The following is a 20,021-nucleotide window of genomic DNA, read 5'->3' as shown; positions in this document are numbered from 1 at the left end:
AATGAACCTTAAACTGACTGAATACATGTGTTGTGTAGGGATATTGGTGTTTGTGTAGAGGAAAGTAATTCCTTTGGTACACATTGTTCTATGATAAGACAGCTTATTTATTTATAGCTATTAATTATGTCTGTCCAAAATCTGAAGTGATCTAGATGCATGTTAATATGATGTCATTCTCTTGATTAGCTGAGAATAATTCCCAAGTTGACCTTTTATAGCATAAAAAAAGGGCAATTGTGTATGTGCACACATTCATTATGCCTTCCCTTAATTAATTTTCTGATCAATTTAATGAAAATTAATTGAAAAAGGATCCATCACTGTGCTTGCGTAAGTCAAAGTTTCAGTGGAATTGGATCATGTGGGAATCAGGATGCTAATATTGTTGGGCTAATAATGATATCAATTTTACAAAGTGAATTTTTAAAAAAAAATATTTCTAGTGTTAGTGAGAGAGTTCATTAACACTATCATTGATTGGTCAGGGAAGGAGTGAATTAGACCCATTGATTGGTCGGGGACAGCTGAGGTGTTAATTGTATTTCTGTAAATATTGACATAGGGCCGAACATTAAGTCTCATTAAAAGCTAGGTATTAAGAGAATCAAGGTGCCTGCCTCAATCAATTGTCTGTGTGTACATATACTTCGGTACCTCTTGACATTCATTCTCTCTCTCTCTGAGTCTCTCTCTCTCTCTCTCTCTCTCATGCATGTTTTTGTACCTTCATGGAGTATTATAGTATATTATTTCTATTCCTCACCCCCCTCTCTCAATGAATTACATATACATCTATCTGTCTATCTGTATACATGTATTCGTTTGTTTGTCTGTAAGTACATTAATCTAAGGCACATTGTTCACACCCCTACCCCCCTAGCTAACCTCTCTGTGTCTGTGGTTCTTGCTATATTTTCTTGTCACACACTGTTTTGAAAATTTATGATTAATATTTATGCATAGGAGTGCTAATAAACACTTTGATTTAATTACTTATATTACACATACACTTATGTGTGACACCCACTCTTTCTCCCTTATCACACACACAAATTACAAGACGGATAAATCATCATTGTATTAAATTCTGTTGTGATCTCTAAGACACCAGACAGCCATTAACCTCTAATCACTCTCATCATGATTTTGCATGTAAAGGTATTATTGATTGTCTGTGGGTACACACAGACAAGAAAGTACATGAGAAATGGATCTTTTGAGTATGGCAAAACATTACAAGAGCTTTTAATTAACGGGCGCAATTAAACTGAGTAATGGAAAGTAAATCTGTCGAAAGGGGGTACAATGTTTGCAAGGTGTTGTGCGTGTGAAGTATGCATGATTTTCAGCTTATTTCTCCACTTTCAGTGCAAAAAGGTCAGGGAAGCAGTGTCTCAATCATCAAGTCTTACTCCTGATATCCACCTCATTTAGATACAGGACGTAATGAAGAATAAAAAATAATCGCATAAAGTAATCATGTAAAATAGAACAGAATTACGCTGCACATTCCGCTGCATGTAAATAAAGTCAGATGTTGGATAAAACTTCAAGATAAGCGGCTTGCTGACTATACAGTTTGAAAATTTTCAGCAAAAAGAAAAAAATTAAGAAAAACAACTAAAACAACTTAATAATTGCAATGTTCGTGTGTATTAGCTCAGTGTTTCCTACTGGGACACTTAATTTTAAAACAAGCACCTGTTTATTGTAATGGAGCTGATTAGTGATGGTATAAGGGGGCCACCTTGAATTTTTAACAAGACATAAGGAACCTTGCAAGCTTCTTCAGTCACTACAGGATATAAATTTAGGCTTTGAGTTTCTATTATTCTTTGGGGGGGAAAAAAATCACATTGCGGAAGATTAAATTGTCAATTTTTATTGATACAAAATGTGTATGATAGAACAGCGAGACATCTAAACTGTTCTGGCAATCTTTAACATGAACTGGTATACATGAAATTTGTATTGGCAGCTGGGCATCAAACAGTCTTGCTTTTATATCGCTGCTGTACATTACGGTAATGATCGGTATATATAGCTGGCCGTGGTGCAGTTTTTGAGGCTTTTGTTGCTGCGAGGCTTGTTATGTATCAATGTCGGTCTCCCTGTACTCTATCTGTTTAGTGTTATCTCCAACCGGACCGCAGCTCTCTCTTCTGATTGGCTAGCTGCTTTAATTCAGCAGACCTCTCCCCTAGGAACGATTGCACAGTACAAATCTATACAAAACTACAAGCCAAGGCAACTATGGGGGTACTTCAATGATCCTCCCAGTTGTATTGGCTGAAGTTAGGGGAGAGTGTTAGAATGATTATAGATTGGGGACTAGGAGATGAGTGTACGTGTTGAGAATGTTGTGGCGGCCCTGCCTTGAAAATACATAAAATATGTCATGTTTAATCTGAACTTTTTGTCGTCAGTGATGTTTTACACACTGTTTTCCATTAACAGAACACCACTCTGCTTTGTTGGGGGTGGGGATGGGTTGATTGGGGCACAGAGAGAGAGAGAGAGAGAGAGAGAGAGAGAGAGAGAGAGAGAGAGGAGAGAGAGAGAGAATTTACTTGCCAAGGGGGGCAACTCTGATTGTACATTCCCCTAGTATTACTGACATCTGACTGAATTTAGCAGATTAGAGCAAAACAAAAATTTGCAAACAAGAGACAATTGATAGAGATCTTGTGACATGCCTGCTGATAACACCATTAATCTTTGACCACATAAGGGAGGTGAGGGAGCAGTGAGTGTTGACACAACAACAACTGTAAACAATGAATGCTCCCTCGGATGATAAAAAGAAATCACAGACATTGGACTGTTCATTTGTACAAATTAAGACACTGTTATAAGACAATTCTTATCAAAGGATGAACAACTTTGTTATTGACACCTCCTACACAAGCAGGGGCATGATTCCGACATCTTAAAATGCACATGGTTCTGGGCTGCATTGCTTGAACTTGTGTGAACTTGCGTGCATGGTCTACATGTAGATACTGCAATCTCTGAACTGATGTAGCATGCACTGCCTTTGGGTACAAAGTTTCTTGATGTGAAGAACATATACTGGTTGCATGATTAATTGCTGAGGGCCTTAGGTCCTGGAATAAATTTGAGTTTATTAAGCAGCTAAGTCTGCAAATGAAAATGAACAGTTTTTTATAGAGATTTGATGCATCAGCACTGCTGCATAGAGAACATATGTATACTGAAAAAAGATTCAAGAAGATGTTCTCTCAATTCACGGAGCGATCTAGTCAATAAATGATATATTTTTGCGGAGAACGTGTAGAACCAGAGTGTAGTTTTATCAATGGATTCACCTCTCTTCTCTGTCAGGATGTGTAGGAAATTCCCAGACCTCCCATTAATGCAGGGGAAAAAAAATCTTTAAACCACTGATATGGAAACAATTGGTATAAAGAATAATCAATTGTTTTATTACCGGAATCAAATAAGCTCCCGAAAAACTATTTGTCGGTAATTTCTGTCGAATAGACTCTCCGAGCTAGCGATTCCCCGCATAGCTTTGTATGGCAATCATCCGAATGTTTTTTCTTTTCTTTCGTGTTGATGATGGTTCATGCTAGGAGTATGTTTGCGGATTATTGACAGTTTATAAGGAGAGAAGGACATTGGAGAGGATTATTGTTGAAATCATTTGATTTCATTCAATTTATTGGCAGATGTGTTTTTGAATCTAATAACAGAATTTGATTCTAAGTGTTTTCAGGCGGGGAAAAAATATGACAATTATTCAAGACTTCCACTGAATTCATGCTTAATTAATGTTATGAATGAATTTGAAAACTGCTTAAAATTGCATTACGAGTGCTATGTTTTACTTAATCAAATTGCATTTATTTGATTCATCGAATTTTGCGCATTACAGTTGTAGAGATTAATTTTTGAATGGTTTATTTTAAGTGCATTTAATGATTAATTTTCATTTTTATCTATAAAAAAATGGACAAATTTTGTGAAACACAATTTGTAATAAGCATTTCACAGATAGTAAATGTATTCAAATGAACAAAAAATACAATGAAATAAAAACAAATTATGATAGCAAATTCAATGGAATTTTGCAATGGTAGGAAGGGAATGCATTGAATTCTTAATGAAGAATCCAAAATCCTCGGTATGTTTAAAAATGGTGAGGGCCTCATTTTGGACACAAGAGCATGACCATTGTTGCGTCTGACAAGTTTATATCTCTATATATTCAACAATTAAATACCTGAACGTCTCGGTCAAAACTTTCTATAGACCTTGATCAGCGATTCTGATCTGCCTTGACGAAAAAAGATCCCTTTGAAACATGATGCTATGTTGTATACACACTCTTATACTCAGGTGTTTAAATATTTATAATATGGGTCACTAAATTTCACTAAATTCTTAGCCGCCAGGGTCTAGCCATTGTTTAAACAAAGCTTTTTAAATGTTAGCACCATTAATACCCTCTATTGAGTCCGCATAAGAAATAAAATATAAAATTTTATTTATTTCCATTTGCTTTTTCCGTTTTTGTTCCGACGGAACAAAAGATCTTCGAACTTGTGCCCATTTAATCCTCATTTGGAGCGCTTTAAGACTTCCTTTGTTGTAATAAGATCATGGATATTAATTTGACGCGAATTTTTGAGTGAGATCATCAGGAATTTCATTGTGTCATCTAAATAGATGACAGCTCGGACAATGCCGCCTATAATATTCCCTTTGTCATGATACACGGAAATGTGATCCCATGATCTCATCTACTACAACAGTTTTGAAATGATATCCAAATGTTTATTCAGGGTGATTATTAATAATTTAACTAATAATTGAACATATTTTATATACTGGGTACCCACTGCCAAGCATTATTATGTTGGGTGATATTAGCTCAGAAATACCTTAAAGAGGTATTTAATTTATCTGACTACTTAATGGGTAATTATAAGTACCCGTTAATTAAAAAATATTTTTTGGTCTCAAAGTTTGGCAGACTTTCTATTTCTTTGTCAGAGTGTCTTGATTTTTATGTGTTTGTTCTTTCCTCCATCTTTTTAACACCCCTAGATCTTTCTCAGAATAAAAGAAAATTGATTTCTTGTATTTTAAGAGAGCTGAACATGAAAACCATTAGTACATATATATATATATATACACATATAAAACAGAAGTTGGGTGTTGCCTATCTGATATATCTGGGAAGATATTCAAGGAGAAAGATGTTGAAAAATAAAACCCTGTATTCAGGAAATTTAAATTAGAAGATATCATAGATCACTCGCTGTAAAGACTAGAGCCCCGATAAAAACATTACTCTTTCTGTTGGAAAACAAGTTATAAGCCTTGCATCTCCACTTATTCCTTGACCCTCAAAGAATGGCCAGAGAGGAAGTTAATACGCCATTTGATGGTTGCTTTTAGTTCTAGATTTTGAGATACGCCTACCTTTTCCCAGCCTCTCCCAGGTTAACATGGAATTAAACCGAGCTCCTTCTACTTCAGAGGTAGAGCAGCTTTTAATTTATTTCTCAAGGATTGCAGCAGGCGGAAAAAAGGAAATAAATGAAGATGTTTCAACCTTATCTATGATTTTTAAAGGGTTTTTTGTTGTTGTAAAGTTTATGCCCCCTATTTATTTTCTTTTTTTTTTTGAGTGAAGAGAATAGAGAGATGGGAGACTGTGATAAAGACGTTATGGCTATCGTATAGCAAAGAGGGAGAGGAGAATAACTTTGCTGCGTTTAACTAAGCAGAAAATGACCCTATGTACATGAGGCATGTAAAGTTTGTTCACTGGAGAAAATGATAAGAGTCAAGGTGTCTGAAGCGTTTGATTGACAGGAGCTCTCCTGTATAGCTGCTAAGAGTTTGAAAGGTTGATTTATGTTTACAAGGGGAGGTCATTCTATGGAGTATTGACTTATAGTGAGAGGGGAGATAACTCTTTGTTAAAATGATTGATATAATGTTCCTATTAAGGCAGGTATTTTGATTGATTTATATGATAGTTGTAAGATTTATTGTAACATGCATGAAAGAAGTATACCTGTTATTTAAGGTATAAGAAAAGGGGGAACTCTAGAGCTAAAGATAGGTATGCATTGTGAAACTGTTGACTAATATATGTAATATATGGGAAAATGCAGATCTAGAGGGGGGTCGGGACAGGGGGTCTGGACCCCTCCCCCGACACCCCTTCTGAAAATTCCAATTTCTTAAAATTACCAAATACCGGTATGCTTTTGACCTTTCTTGGCAAACTTAAATATTCCTAATTCAGACTCTTCCCCCCCCCCCCAGTCCCCCCTGAAAAATTTCCTGGATCATGCATGATGGAAAAAACAAAGAAGCTTGTCGTATTAAAATGCAGTCAAAATATGAGTACTTTAAAATGATTGTAAATCATTTAATGAGGAATTAGGAATAATGAATTTTCATTAGAATATCAAGTCATCTGTCAACTGCCTCATGCTCTCGATTGATTTGTTTACTCAAACCGTGGAAAACATTTTTTTTGATGTGTGGACAACATTTTAGCAGTTTTGGGAGTCAGGTTTTCTTTTCTCCAATAAACTAAGTTACCAAAGACACCCAAAAAACCCAATCAAAACACAGATAATTTCAGTGGGTATAACATTTTGTGTGCGTGAACGGGCAAAGAATAAATGCCTGAAATTATTAAGTCTGGAATTACTCAGAAAGTGATTCGACATTTTGGTTATTGCGGCGGCTTTATTTGTCAAATGTCTCAACAAGGGTTTCTTTTCACACTCGCCATAAAGGAACAATACAACTTGTAATAAATGTGAAAATGTCAAATAGATGCTCCACCTATCTAATGAAAGAAATTTTATTATTAATCATTTTTTTCCGACCATTTTCTGTAAATATAATGAGACGCAAGGGAATTTTCACTCTTTCTAAAAGCATTGTTCCATTTTTCTAAGGCCTCTACTATATCCAAGCATATCTTCTCTCAAAAGTGCGTACTTATATATTGTACAGCAAACCATTTGAGAACCACAAGCTGTTAAGAAATGACGATATTAATTCCAATTTTATAATGAGAAAAAAAAATCATTTCCAAAACTTGAAAAATATTATGAGCGAGTCATTTAGAAGCAATGAATATCGAGATTAATTTCTTTCAACGTAATGTATTCACTAGCAGGGCAGTGGAGGGGACGCCTTTGTATAGACTCGCGTATGAATTTCAAAAGTGGACGGTTTTTGTGTACTCTGGGCATTGAGCTAGCTCGCTGGAGTGTGTTGATATTACAGACTCTTAAGCACTGTACAAGAGAGTTTTCATTCAGTTTAATTATGGATTGAGTGCAATTAATGTCGTGTTAAGTTGAGCTTTAAATCCATCAACTTACACCGGTTCTCCCCTAAACTAAGGCAGATAACTGTTACTGCAGACATTCAATCCTGAATAGAAATTTTAAATTATTATCCATATCATGAATGTCGGAATAAATCGAAAGCCATCCGTTCATCACGTTCTCCAATTGTTCTTGCTTATTTCATCAAATCCAAGAAATAATGATAAAATACCTATTGAATCTATGTAAACATTGAAGCGGTAAGCCATAAAGCTGACTCTATCATATTCTATCACAATAACCCACCTCAATAGATGAAAAACCTTGAAAGTTTATAAATGGTGATAGTTTTTCCACATTTGTGTGGAGTCAAGCAGTTTGTATTGGAAATATAATCAGTGTCAATTGAAGTTGCGGGTGATTTAACTGCCCCAATGTGATATTGATCAGTAAACATGCTTCAACAGTTTTGTTTTGGACATTGAGGTGAAATATATGGCGATTTTTATATATTACAATATAATACTAACGTATGGTAATAACCAATAAACATCAAGTCTTTCTATGGGATCCATTTAGGACAGTTAGGTGACATAATAGAAATATTTCTAAATTACTATTACCACTGATAGGGATCAGTAAAAAATTAGTTGCTTCCTTTAACATATTGAGGTGAATTTATCAAGTAAACTGTTTTACTTATAAGACTGACAAATTGGTAAAAATCAGTAGTTTCTTTGAGGACATTGACTAATGGAGGTGAAAAATGATGGCAATAAATGAATAATCCATAAAATATAAAACACTGAATTATTGTAGTAATGTAATTATGCAGTAAAAATCAGTGGTTTCTTTTTCGGCACTCTAACATGGGGTCTTTTCTCTTATTTTGTCTTGACGTATAAGTCTTGTGGTCAAGATGTCCAGGGCCGACTCCGGGGTCACGACCTCTGGGACCGACCACAGACTCAGGTGAAGCCAGTGTTTATATTCCAGGTAACACTAATGTTTGGACTAAGGTTTATCATTGACTGGCTCTGTCAGCCAAAAGACGACAAACAATCGGTCTACAATTACCGCCTCATGACTATATATCAGTCTATAATCTCGAGTTTGATGGCAACGTGAAGCTAGATAATGTCATCGAGTTATTGATGGTAATAGGAAGGAAAGGTGTAACTGAATGATGTCTTATTTACCCAGCCTCCCAATTTAACCCCCCCCCCCCCTTCTAACAGCTAGAGTATTGAATCTTAATGACCCACCATGTCCTGCCCTGCCCTGCCCTGCCCCTCCACCCCACCCCCATCTCATTTTTCACCCACCCTAAAACCAGCTGTCTTATTTGAATTGTCTAGTGTATAAGGTTTAGTTTGGAGTTGAGCAATGTTTTTCCCCCAGAATTACCGTAGCCTGTGTCCACAGTCTTTATACACCATAACAGTGTGTATCCAGTGAACCTAAGAAACTCCAGGCTTTAGCGGTTATAATACATCTTAATCCCTTAAACAGAGTCCTTCATCATGATGGTCGACAGAGCGTTTATGTTACGATTAAATTCTAAAACAGATTAACTGTGTTTAGATCCACAACAGGACAAGAGAAGAGGAGGGGAAAACCTGGGACTGTATATTAAAATTTTTTTTTTAACTGTCTCCCTTACAATGTCAAAAACACTCTGTAAGATTTGCAAGGTTAACTGGTTTTCATTTTGGGGAGTGATGAAGTATTTGCCGATCAGACACAAGGGGTACATATATCTACTGTTAGGAACAATAAATTCATGGCATGTGTAGGAAAATGCGTGTGGGGTTTCATTACACATTACATAATATGGACAATAGTTCGCTGATGAGTCCCCCATAAAACAAATAGCACTTACGGCATGTGTAAATTTGCATGTTCAAAATCTTATGTTGAAATGAATTGATGAGTTTTCTTTTCGGTTTGCACAATGCGAGACAAGCTGAATGGGAGAGACATGAATGTTAAAGAGTCCTAGAACCTGGCACAATAGTCTCTTGGAGAGGCTGTATTGGTTAGTGTGGATATTGTGTTTGATATGATTCAATATCTGTCAGTGAAGTAATATGACAGCTATCTTATGTAACAAAATTATGTGGAGCCAAGGTACTGGTTGGCAAACTGGTATTCACCCTAGCCCCCTGCACCCTCCTCAGTGATGCTTGAGACAATCACCTTCCACCCCCCCCCCCCCCCCCCCCCGCAAAAAAATAAATGTTAACTTAATCACATTCCCCCACCCCTGCACAGTTAAACTGGTATAAATTGACCTTCCCTTAGAACTGAATTTCAATCTCTTCAAAAAAAAACCCCAAAACAAGCTGGTATCTACTGACCTTGACACTTAGCTGGTATCTACTGACCTTGACCCAGCCTCCCTATCAACCCCTTTCTTTACTTTTATTACTTTTGTTTCTTCCTCTTGAATCAAAGACATTAAGATTCTCTCAGTCCTGTATATAAAATTAGAGCAAGAAGAAAATTGTCGGGGTTTTTTAAACGACTTATTAAAACAAACCTCCTTTTATTTGAATTTTCTGTTGTATGATCAGAGATACTGGTGAGAAAATTTGTGCAACATCTCGACGTGCAAGATTTTTTTAATACCCACCTCGGAATTAAGCTATAATATAGAGCAGAGTCTGCACTGATTTAATGACTGGTTCTGAAGTTTTAATGGTGTCATGAAATAAAGATAAAAAATCCCCAATTCAATAAGAGATCCAGGTTAATAAGTGGTAAAACTTGATATTCCACCATATTGTGATTGATAATCACGATTTCCTTGGCAGAATTAGTACAGTCGTGCAGGTTCATTCATTGATGATTCAAGCAACGATTGCTTTCATGATAGCTTTGATGTAATGCAGGAATTTTCAATATGTCTGTCACAGAGATTAAAATGCATTATGCATGTAGAAATTGAATATTAAAAAAAAGGAGATTCTATTTAATTGAGCATGTCAATTATTAAAAAGGGTTGTAGATTTCTTCTGTTATTCTAATGATAGGTTGAATGATCAATTATAGTGATTTTAATCATTTTAGCATTGATTGATCGATATGATCAGAGAAAATGGTATCATAGCAATATACTACAAATTTAAAAAATTGAAGAGATTGGTATGTAGCAAAATGCAAAAAATTAACAGACAGACAATCAAACTGAAGATTAAGTTAAAAATGAATACAGCCAACATAAGACATCAAACAGGTAATATTCCTTTGTTTGCCTCATACTGAATGTGGAGGGTAAGGTTTTTAGATTGAATCTCTCATGGTCATTTTGTGGTTCGTTAGTGAAAATATTATTTAGAAATCAGTGAGCCTCAGACGTTTTTCAATATTTTGTTCCGATTTATTGTATAAGCGACAGTTAGGGTCGATTGTCATCAAATGCCATTTAAAATGCTGCGTCTTTTGTCCTCTGACATTCATACCTTGTGACTTTCTAATTGAATTGCTTCCTTTGTGAAGGTTAATGGCTTCTTTTAGAGAAGCTCAATAGTATAGAGATTCGGTAATATATCCCCGCCTTGTGAGGGCAGGTTGAATCTTTTGTCTGAGTTTTCACAGAGCTCAAACATTTGACTCTGCCATTGGTCCAGTATTTTGTACTTTTACTTATTTGAATTTAAGCTGCGACCAGTCATCCGAGAAATTAAGGTGGTCTTCTGTCACGTATTTATCAATATGGAATTGTATGACTGTTACGTCACAGGGTGTACCTCTCAGTTACGATTACGCGACAGGCATGTAAATAATAAATATCTCGCGACATTGGATTTAAAACTTGTTGAGTAATCCTGGAATTTGTGTAAATAATGAACAGTGTACTTCCATTCTTTGCAGTGCAAACATTTCACAGGTCCGGAATAACTATAGTTTTGGAAACTGCATGGTGTCTATTTTAATAAAGAGCATGTCAAATGAATCATAAGTCATGTTTTGGAAATGATGATGATTTTATTTTCATATTAATGATACATTCTCAAAACACTGCGAATAACAATGGTATTGTATTTTTAAACAAAGTTTGAACAACTCTGAGTTTGGTAGGAACGATTATAAATCAGGGAGTCCTTGAATTCGAGAGCTTATAGCTCTATGGGTTTTTGTTCTTCTCTCCATTATGACTCCCCCCCCCCCCCTTACCTGTGGGGTTCAGAGAAAGTCAAGCGCGATCAGATATTGAAAGTTGACACGTCTCTCCGAGTCCTCAATGTTTTAAAGCAGATTAGTTTTCTTGACACACCAGATCTCTCTCCACATAGCGGGGCTGCTAAGTTAGGTAAATATTGCCCCGTTATTAGGACTTGTCAAGTTGATTTTCTAAGTCTCGGGTATTTTCAGACACGGTTTTTAATATAGCACCCAGGCTAATCAATGTCATAAGTGAGGCTTTTTTCTCTCTCTCTCTCTGGATATGTTCCTCTCATAAGCTATTGTTTACTTACGCGGCGTCAAAGTCTTTTCGGTTTTATTAATAAATTCTATAGGGAGATCGACAAATATGAAAAAAAAAATATATGTGCCAGTGATTTTTTTTTTCAATAAAAGAAGGAAGAATAAAAAAGAAAAGCTTTAACGTGATGTAATGACCCCAGACTTTGAAAAATGCAGGTCGGTCACTCCATATTTGTCTTTAAAGTAAATATTAGTGTTGAGTTGTTTGTATGGACTTTTGAAAAAAAAGCAAACAAAAGAGGGAAACCTTTTTAAAGGGATATAGCGCTCAGAAATCCATTAAGCGTCCGTTTGCATCCAGTCAAACCAGTCGACAGCCATATAGATTTTCCCTCTCTCTGTGTTTTCTAAACACAGGTATTTTCAACAAAAGCCTCTTATACATATACATACCCATTCACCCAAGGGCAGGTAACTCCTGGTTTGAATTGTGAACAACTCTCTCACTCTCTCTCATTCACACTGTGTGTGTTTAGACGTGGTTTACACAGAGGGAGAGACTATTTGGCATTAGACATTGGATACACCTGAGAATTTAGGTGGAGAGTGATTTTCAACTGTGATTCCCTATTGTGACATTTTGCATGGTTCCCTATGTTTTATCGGTATAATGAACTTGTGCGTTGATTATTAACGACCGCTGTGATGTCATCGGATTCTGCTGGATCGTCGTCCGCCGATCTGGACATGCTGGGTGTTCAGGTAAGTTCTTGGTGGCTGACCATCTCAGGTAATACCTGTCAGGTGAAAAAAAAATGTCTTTAACATGACCAGGTATTAAAACAGGTGAATGCAGGGTAGTGTTGTTTTAATGATCAGAAGGGTTTGCACAATGTGTACTTGTATCTTGTGTTGGTGATTCCTTGTAGCTGACCATCTTAGGTCATACCTGTCAGGTGATCAATGTCTAAATTAGCATGACCAGGTGTCACAATGTATCCTCACCATTGGTTTGCAGGGTTGAGTTTTTTTTTTAATCATTAAGATGGTTTGTTTTAGGAGATATCATTTTTCTCTACACACACCATATGTCTGTGATACCTGGAGTGCTGGCTGATTGACCATCTTCAGTTCTTCCAGCAATAATCAATGTCTAAGCATGTCAAGGTGTGAAAACAGTACCAACACCATTGCTTTATTGAATTCAGAGTAGGTTTTTTTCAACTGTAAGGAGGGTCTTGCACATATCGCTATGTACCGATAGTATTGGTGAATTCTTATAGTATGTTATTTGATCATCTCTAGACACTTACATGTACTCTTTTTGTATTTATAAAAATAATCAATTGTCAAAGGTTGGTGAATTGTAAAAACAGTACCTTGTCCATTGGCTTCTTCAATGCAGGATAGAATTTTCTTTTAATTATAAAAGATAAATTTGCATGGATCTCCATGTGTACACATAAACTTAGTGATGAGTCAAATATCCACATGAGATAAGGAGGATAGAATTCAGTGTTCCTAGAAGAATGCTTTCTGGTATGAATTGTCACATCTCTCTCTCTCTCTCTCTCTCTCTCTCTCTCTCTCTGTGCTCTTTCTTTCTTTAATCTCTCTCATTTACTCCTTGCATAAAAACTGTTGTTGGGGCCAGGTTGTTTTGACAGTGGCCACTGTGTATCCATACTGTTATAAGATATGCTCTGGTTCACCATCATGTGTGCAAATATTTTCCCTGGACACAACCATTCTGTGTAGCCCTGTAATAGGATAGTGCATGGTTTTTATGAATCATTCTGCAGTACAAAAGAGACTGTTGTAGCAATTATACTATACAGATAGCTATATCGTTATACTTTTTGAAAGTACAAGGAATAATATCTCTCTCTCTCTCTCTCTCTCTCTCTCTCTCTCTCTCTGTCTCTCTCTCTCTCTCTGACATAAGCCTAAAATATAAGATTTCAAAATGTCTTTCTACATGCGAAGGGAGAAAACTCAGGTTTGCATGTCTGAAGAGACACATTAATCAATACTAGAGGACAGGTGTGTTGTTCTGATTTTTACCTGAGAGAGAAAGAGAGAATTACCTTTCCTCTCACCTGGCAGTAGAGGTGTGATCGGCAGTGATTTGTGTGCAGCAGCAGCTAGCTGTCTCTGATTACCATAATCTGTCCATCTGTCACTCAGGGGCGGTCAGTGTTCAGCACAGACCAGACTTACTTGACTGACGAGTGACACCTGAATACCTGAGCAGGTATCTAATTATCACCCCTCAATGGTAGATCGGAGGGGCAGCCTCTGACTGAAGGGATAAAGGCTACTGGGGAGAAAAAAGATAAAAACGAAATAAATGAAAAACTGACAGATATATATTTGTATTAAATTATGCTGAAAGACAGGATATTGTGTTTAAAGAGGCAGGCATTTACAAATAAAGGTTTTTTGTTTTTTTTTTACTAGGCAGTATTATATAATATTTTGGGTAAGGATTTTTCATAATTAGGAAATATGATTTGACAGAAAAAAGAATTAAATGTTCATCATGTGAACAATGGTGATTTCTGCTATGTAAAGAATTTCCGAACCCAGATATGGATGATATGGATGACTTCAATAATTAAATGATGGATGTGTGACTTAAATAGCTACTTAACTGTATCAATGTGATATTCAAGAATTCATGAGTGAATTTTAAGGAATATTATTACCCATAAAAATTGAAATGTGGACGCTGAACATGAAATTGTGCATTCTCTCAATGGCATCAACTAATTTAACATTTGAAAATATTAATAACTGTTAGGGGAATTAACTTGATGAAAATTTCATTTCCTAAAATTGATAGATAATGTGTCGAGGGAGATCGTTTTAATTATCATTGTGTTCATTGTTAATTACCAGTCCTTTCACTATAGTAAACAGGTGACTATTGTTAAGCTCTTGGTGAGCTGAATTCTTAATGACTGTTAATTACTTACAGAGGGATTCAAACTTCTCATTGACATTGATTTTCAATATTCCCCACACGTTCATGTATTTATAGGACAGCCAAACATAGGACAGCGAAACCATCAAATATAGTCAAATAACTTTCACAAACAGCTTATATACTAACAATGGGAGACCTCTCACCTCCAATAACTCATTAATCTGTGGAATTTTGTTTTGAGGAAACCTATACCACATGTAACTGTTAAAGTACATGAGAGAGAGAGAGAGAGAGAGAGAGAGAGAGAGAGAGAGAGAGAGAGAGAGAGAGAGAGAGGAGAGAGAGAGAGAGAGAGAGAGAGAGAGGAAACAATCAGTTGATTTGATTAATTAAAGTACTTTTGATAATGATCTATGCATCTCATTAATAAAAGTGGAGCATAGATCTGATGGCCTCATTTACATAGTACATGGTACAAAGCATGGCCACATAATTTAGTTAAAAAATGCTCTCAAACAAGGGAGAAAACTGGAGGTAATAGTATATGAAGATAGACTGTTACAGAACAATGTATCACATTCATGTATAAAGAAGTTTTTATACAAAAGTTGATATAATTGAACATTGATTGTCCACCTTCCACAGATGTTACGATGACTTTAATGTATTTCTTTATGGTTAGATAGGATGAAATAAAATTGACAGTGCCAGAAATTAGTTTGAATTTATAATCATCAACAATCGCCAAAAGAAAATTATTGAAAAATTCAAAAGGAATTTTTTATTACTGTCGTAAAAAATAAAAGGTTCCTTTTTTTCTTCCCACTGTCTTTCAATGGAACATGACTTTTGAATGCTTGAAAGCAAGGAAATGAATTATTCCTTGTGAAACTTCAACTTTCTCTGAAGCCTGAAATCCCATGGAGGAGAGAACATAATCACTGTCTCCTTATTAATTAATGAAGTCATCAACCAGGACTTATTTTAATTAATACCTGAATACGGCTGCAGAAGTACTGTTGGCCCAGGGTATTTCGCTGTTGTGCGGCAGACATTTTTCTTCCTTTAATAACTGAGTCTGTCACAGGTATATAGGCTTATACAATCTATACTCAAGTTAATTAAGAACTGAATCATGTAAGGGCCCATTTGATAATATAGAGCTGTGAATTATTAATATGCAAGTGTGCACGTAGCATCAGGATGGCCAGCTGACATTGTTAAATATTCAGAATTCAAAAGCTGCTGTAGGAGGTTTATTATACATATTCTGTATATTATATATATAAATATCTGATATTCAGGTGAAAATTGATCAGGTGTGCATGGATTTACCTTTGTTTTACCTGGACAGGTTTAACCCCAGGTAAATCGTCAAACAACCGCTGAGGCTGAACGCAGAACAAGATGGCTGCTGCTCTTTGTTTTAGATTCGTCACATCTCTCCACTGTTTTCTGTCATTGAAAGCATTTCACACAACAGGGAGGTGTTAATTTCTTTTGCATCAAATTATCCTCACACAGTATCCTGTATAAAATCTTGTTAAACTCTCAAACCTGTTTTTATCATTTTTTTTTTTTTTTTTATTCTGGAGAATGTCATCCGAAGAATGATGAATAAATGTCCTAGTCATCATTCCCTATCAATATATGGTCGACAAAGCGAGACCGTTTTAAACATTTATGAAATTTATAGACAGGGACTCCGACTTTCCATAATGGAACTTTGTGTGTTCATCCAGGTGTGACCAGAAGAGATGAACTGCATACTATACATGATCAACCGACAAAACCATTATCGTTTGAAAATCACACACAGAAAAGAAAAAAAAATCCTCGCATAAATGATGCAGGTACTTTGCTCGGCCTAGTGTGACGTTTTAAATTTTTACTTGTCAAATTCGCCTCCTTTTACTTTTTTCCGATCATAAAATCATGAAGGTGAAACAAACGTGTTTGTACGGTAAATGGATGAGGGAAGCTTACCACTCTGTAGAGTTACCTATAGCGAAAGGCAGGTGAAAAAAGCTATTGTTTCAATTGGCGAAGAATAATACCGCCACGACACGGAGATTGACAACTTATTAGTTAGAAATTATCACTTCGTTTTTCCGTGTGATTATAACTGAACTGTTATGGAAAACAACATCGTGTTCCATGGAGGCTGCTGAAAAATGATTACTGTTTGTTGTTATTACGTGGATTTTTAAACATGTATTTGAAATCGGAGACGATGGACTCGCTTTGATGATGGATCAGATTTAGTGACAGTTCGTTTTAAAATTTCCTTTTTTTGTTACTTACGTGTGTGAATTCTGATGGTACATATTTACTGTTCACCATGAGTTATCCCCCCTATGATATCGTTAATCTTCGGGTAAGGAACTTTTTTGTAAGTGTCCGTTTTTATGCTTTGTAAATACATGTTTGGCCTCCATGTGAAACATTTTGCCTATTGAATATTATATTGCTTGATTAACAATTTAATTCTTATTTATCCCATGCTAATCATCCTTTTTTTTCCTTTTGGGAAGAGTGATCTTTAATCATATGGTATTTATAAGTGAAATTTCACAAATTCCAAAATTTCAAGCTTTTTTGAGACCTAGAATGGGTTCAGAGAAAGAAACTTCTCTTAAGTGAAGATGAGAAGTACTATTTAATTGTTATTTTAATTAACATAATTAATGAACTAGTAGTCATAGATCATTGTGGAATGATGGCACTATATGCATCGCAAATACAAAGACGATAAAAAATGATTGCAATACCAAATATCCTGTGTGACTGCTCAACTAATTAGCCAGCAGACATGAACTTTTTTTAATTAGGTTTGACATATTAAAGAGCAGAAAAAGTTCATATGAAAAATGAATTAAAATGCCACATCCATGTTTACTTGAAGAGACTCTGGGTCTGCATAGGAATTCCATCAATTGGTTTTTTCTGAACTTTGATATGGCCCCCTTGTTTTGTTGGTCATTATTGCATTTGAAGTAACATGCAAAATTTACATGGAAATGAAATAACATTGAATAGAGGTTTCCATATGTATTATATAGGTACAGCCCTGTACTTTAGACTCTTATGATGTCTCGTTTTCTCTCTATCTGATGAAAACCAAACTGCTGTTTCTCCAACTTTATTTGCATTTTTATGTTGATAGTTGAATGAGATATAACTCACTAATGTACAATATATATTGTCAGCTGTGCAGTTCCCTCTTTTCATAACAAAAGATCGAGATAGATGGTACGAGGAAGTACCTTAGTACATGCTTAGTATGTTATACATGTATAGATCAATTGTAAAATGGTGAATAAATAAGGTTTATTATCTTTTATATAAACTGTAGTCCCCACCCCCCTCCCCACTTCCTCAAAACATGGGGGGGGGGGTCAAGATTGAAAAGATAGGGACTCAAAAATGAATGATATTAAATGTCTGACTTATTATTATGAAAGTTTTTGAAAAATTATAGATTTTGAGGCCCCCAGATAATGAATCACCTAATTGTAGCAAAGAGATCTAAAGACTTTCAGTGTCAGAATGTGTGAAATGTATGCAAAATATTTCTCAGGGGTTATAAAAGAAAAAGAGAGGAAGTTGCAAAACTGGTTTGATGCTTGTAAATCCATGAAATCTGCAATAAATATGACAGATCACAGGGGAGACAACTTTGATCGAGTGGGTGATCTCCCTTTGACAGATTGATATTTATGGTTTAAATGAAATGCTGTTTATAAATATGTAAATTAGCATGAACAAGCACTTGCTGATCCAAGGCACTTTTAGGTAACTCTGCTTATTCATACTGGAAGTAATTTTGTTTATTCCTGTTTTGATAAAAAGTGCAGTTGAAAAAGCATTTTAACACTTAAATGACAAATTTTCTGAAGAAATTTATTATACATTGGCTGCAAATTAACCTGTTTTTATATGGTTCATTTGAGCATGAAAATTTGTCTTTAGAATTTTTTTTCTTAATTTAATGGGGTATACGTTTTGTTGTTTTTGATTGAATGTTTACTTGCAATAAGTTGTATAGGCTTTTAATCTGATGCTCGACTCCATGTGCTGGTGACATTAGAATTATTGCTTTAAGTAAGTGTTCTGCACTCATCCGAAGTCTTATTGGCTAATGCTTTTAAGTTCAAGAAAAATAGGGTAATGAATGTGAAAGCAAGAGAATCGAAGAGTTTCTGAAAGATCCGGTTATTTTAATAAAGAGTGTTTTATGAAATCATAATTCATGGGTATTATTAAGTTATAGACTTCCATGCTTTTAAGACGTCACGGTATACATTTTTGAGACTTATTTATTAAGTAAAAAAAATAGGAAGTTATTAAAAGGAATTTTGCTTCAACGATGATAATAAAAGCTCCCTAAACTCAAAACAGTCTTAACTTAATTTAGAGAAAAAAATGTTTGAAAACTTTGGTATTTTACATTTAGTGTCACGTTTTATAAAGACATTGATAAAAATTAAAAGCTCTGAATTTCATCATGGGACTCTTACACAGACCAGGCCATTCTGTTGCTTGATAATTGAAATAAAGTCAAAAGTCACCTCTATATATACCCATTATAAAGATGAATTGGGATTCATGTTACACTTCAGACCTCAATTGTAGGTCATGCTCTAGACTGCATCCATTCCAATGTACATGTATATGAAATCAATATTTTACTACTGTTTAGTTAATATGTTTATGTTGTTATAGAATTAGAGTTCTAGAAGGTAAATAAATAAAGCCATCACGGCTTATAAGAGTTGAGATGCTGTTGAGATTTGAGATAATACAAATCATTAATATGACATGTTATTGGGATGTGAGATATACATGTATCTGAGATGTTGATCTTTATCAAGAAGTGGAAACTACAAAACTGAGATGCATTCTAACAAAGTAAGTGCATGCAAGCTCAGGTAAAGTGCGAGATGTCATGTGAGATGGTCCAGAGATCTGAGATTGTCCTGAGATGTTAAATCCTTCTTAGGTGCTTTGCTCCTCTCATGCTGAGAATGTCCTCACAGTGATGCGAGATGGTCCTGAGATGTGAAATTATACAGGATTAGGTTCTACATTTCTTTTTAAGTTCATACATAATGGTTTCACAAGTGATCATCCTCTCTGAGGTGCTATATTCCTCTCTATATAGATCGTGTTCAGACTTTCTGAGATCTCAAGGTTCTACCAGAAGAAGAACCTGTTTAACCCCCCAGACCCCTGTAGATTTGAGTTCTTGTCAGTGCTGGCTTGAAGTTCCTTGTCAGAAGATAAGGCTGTGGTTTCTGTTATTTTTTTCAATGTCAGTGATGTGT

The 20,021-nt window shown here is 35.5% G+C and overlaps 1 protein-coding gene and 1 long non-coding RNA gene across 22 annotated transcripts in view; one reads left to right on the top strand and one right to left on the bottom strand.

Moving 5' to 3' along the window:
* LOC105326681 (U1 small nuclear ribonucleoprotein A) overlaps nt 1-20,021 on the top strand; it is a 73,415-nt gene that overhangs the window by 22,222 nt on the left and 31,172 nt on the right. For 2 of the 21 annotated variants that reach the window (XM_011426840.4, XM_066088064.1), the window contains exon 1: nt 16,633-17,071. The exons of 15 other annotated variants lie outside the window; for them this stretch is intronic. In XM_011426840.4, the coding sequence (XP_011425142.2) occupies nt 17,036-17,071 (36 nt within the window). In that variant the 5' untranslated portion in view covers nt 16,633-17,035. Of the gene's footprint in view, nt 1-12,100; nt 12,528-16,632; nt 17,087-20,021 lie in introns of those variants that run through there. 4 more of the 21 variants (XM_011426837.4, XM_066088050.1, XM_066088043.1 and 1 more) reach the window with 3 other exon arrangements.
* Nucleotides 12,522-16,634, bottom strand: LOC136276319 (uncharacterized). The gene is made up of 3 exons (XR_010714814.1): nt 16,030-16,634; nt 13,853-14,085; nt 12,522-13,525 (listed from the first exon to the last, which is right to left on the bottom strand). It is a non-coding gene; the product is annotated as an uncharacterized lncRNA (long non-coding RNA).

This window comes from Magallana gigas, chromosome 1, assembly GCF_963853765.1.
Source record: "Magallana gigas chromosome 1, xbMagGiga1.1, whole genome shotgun sequence".
In the NCBI taxonomy this organism is placed as follows: Eukaryota; Metazoa; Mollusca; class Bivalvia; order Ostreida; family Ostreidae; genus Magallana; species Magallana gigas.
This window is presented reverse-complemented; position numbering and strand designations above follow the sequence as displayed.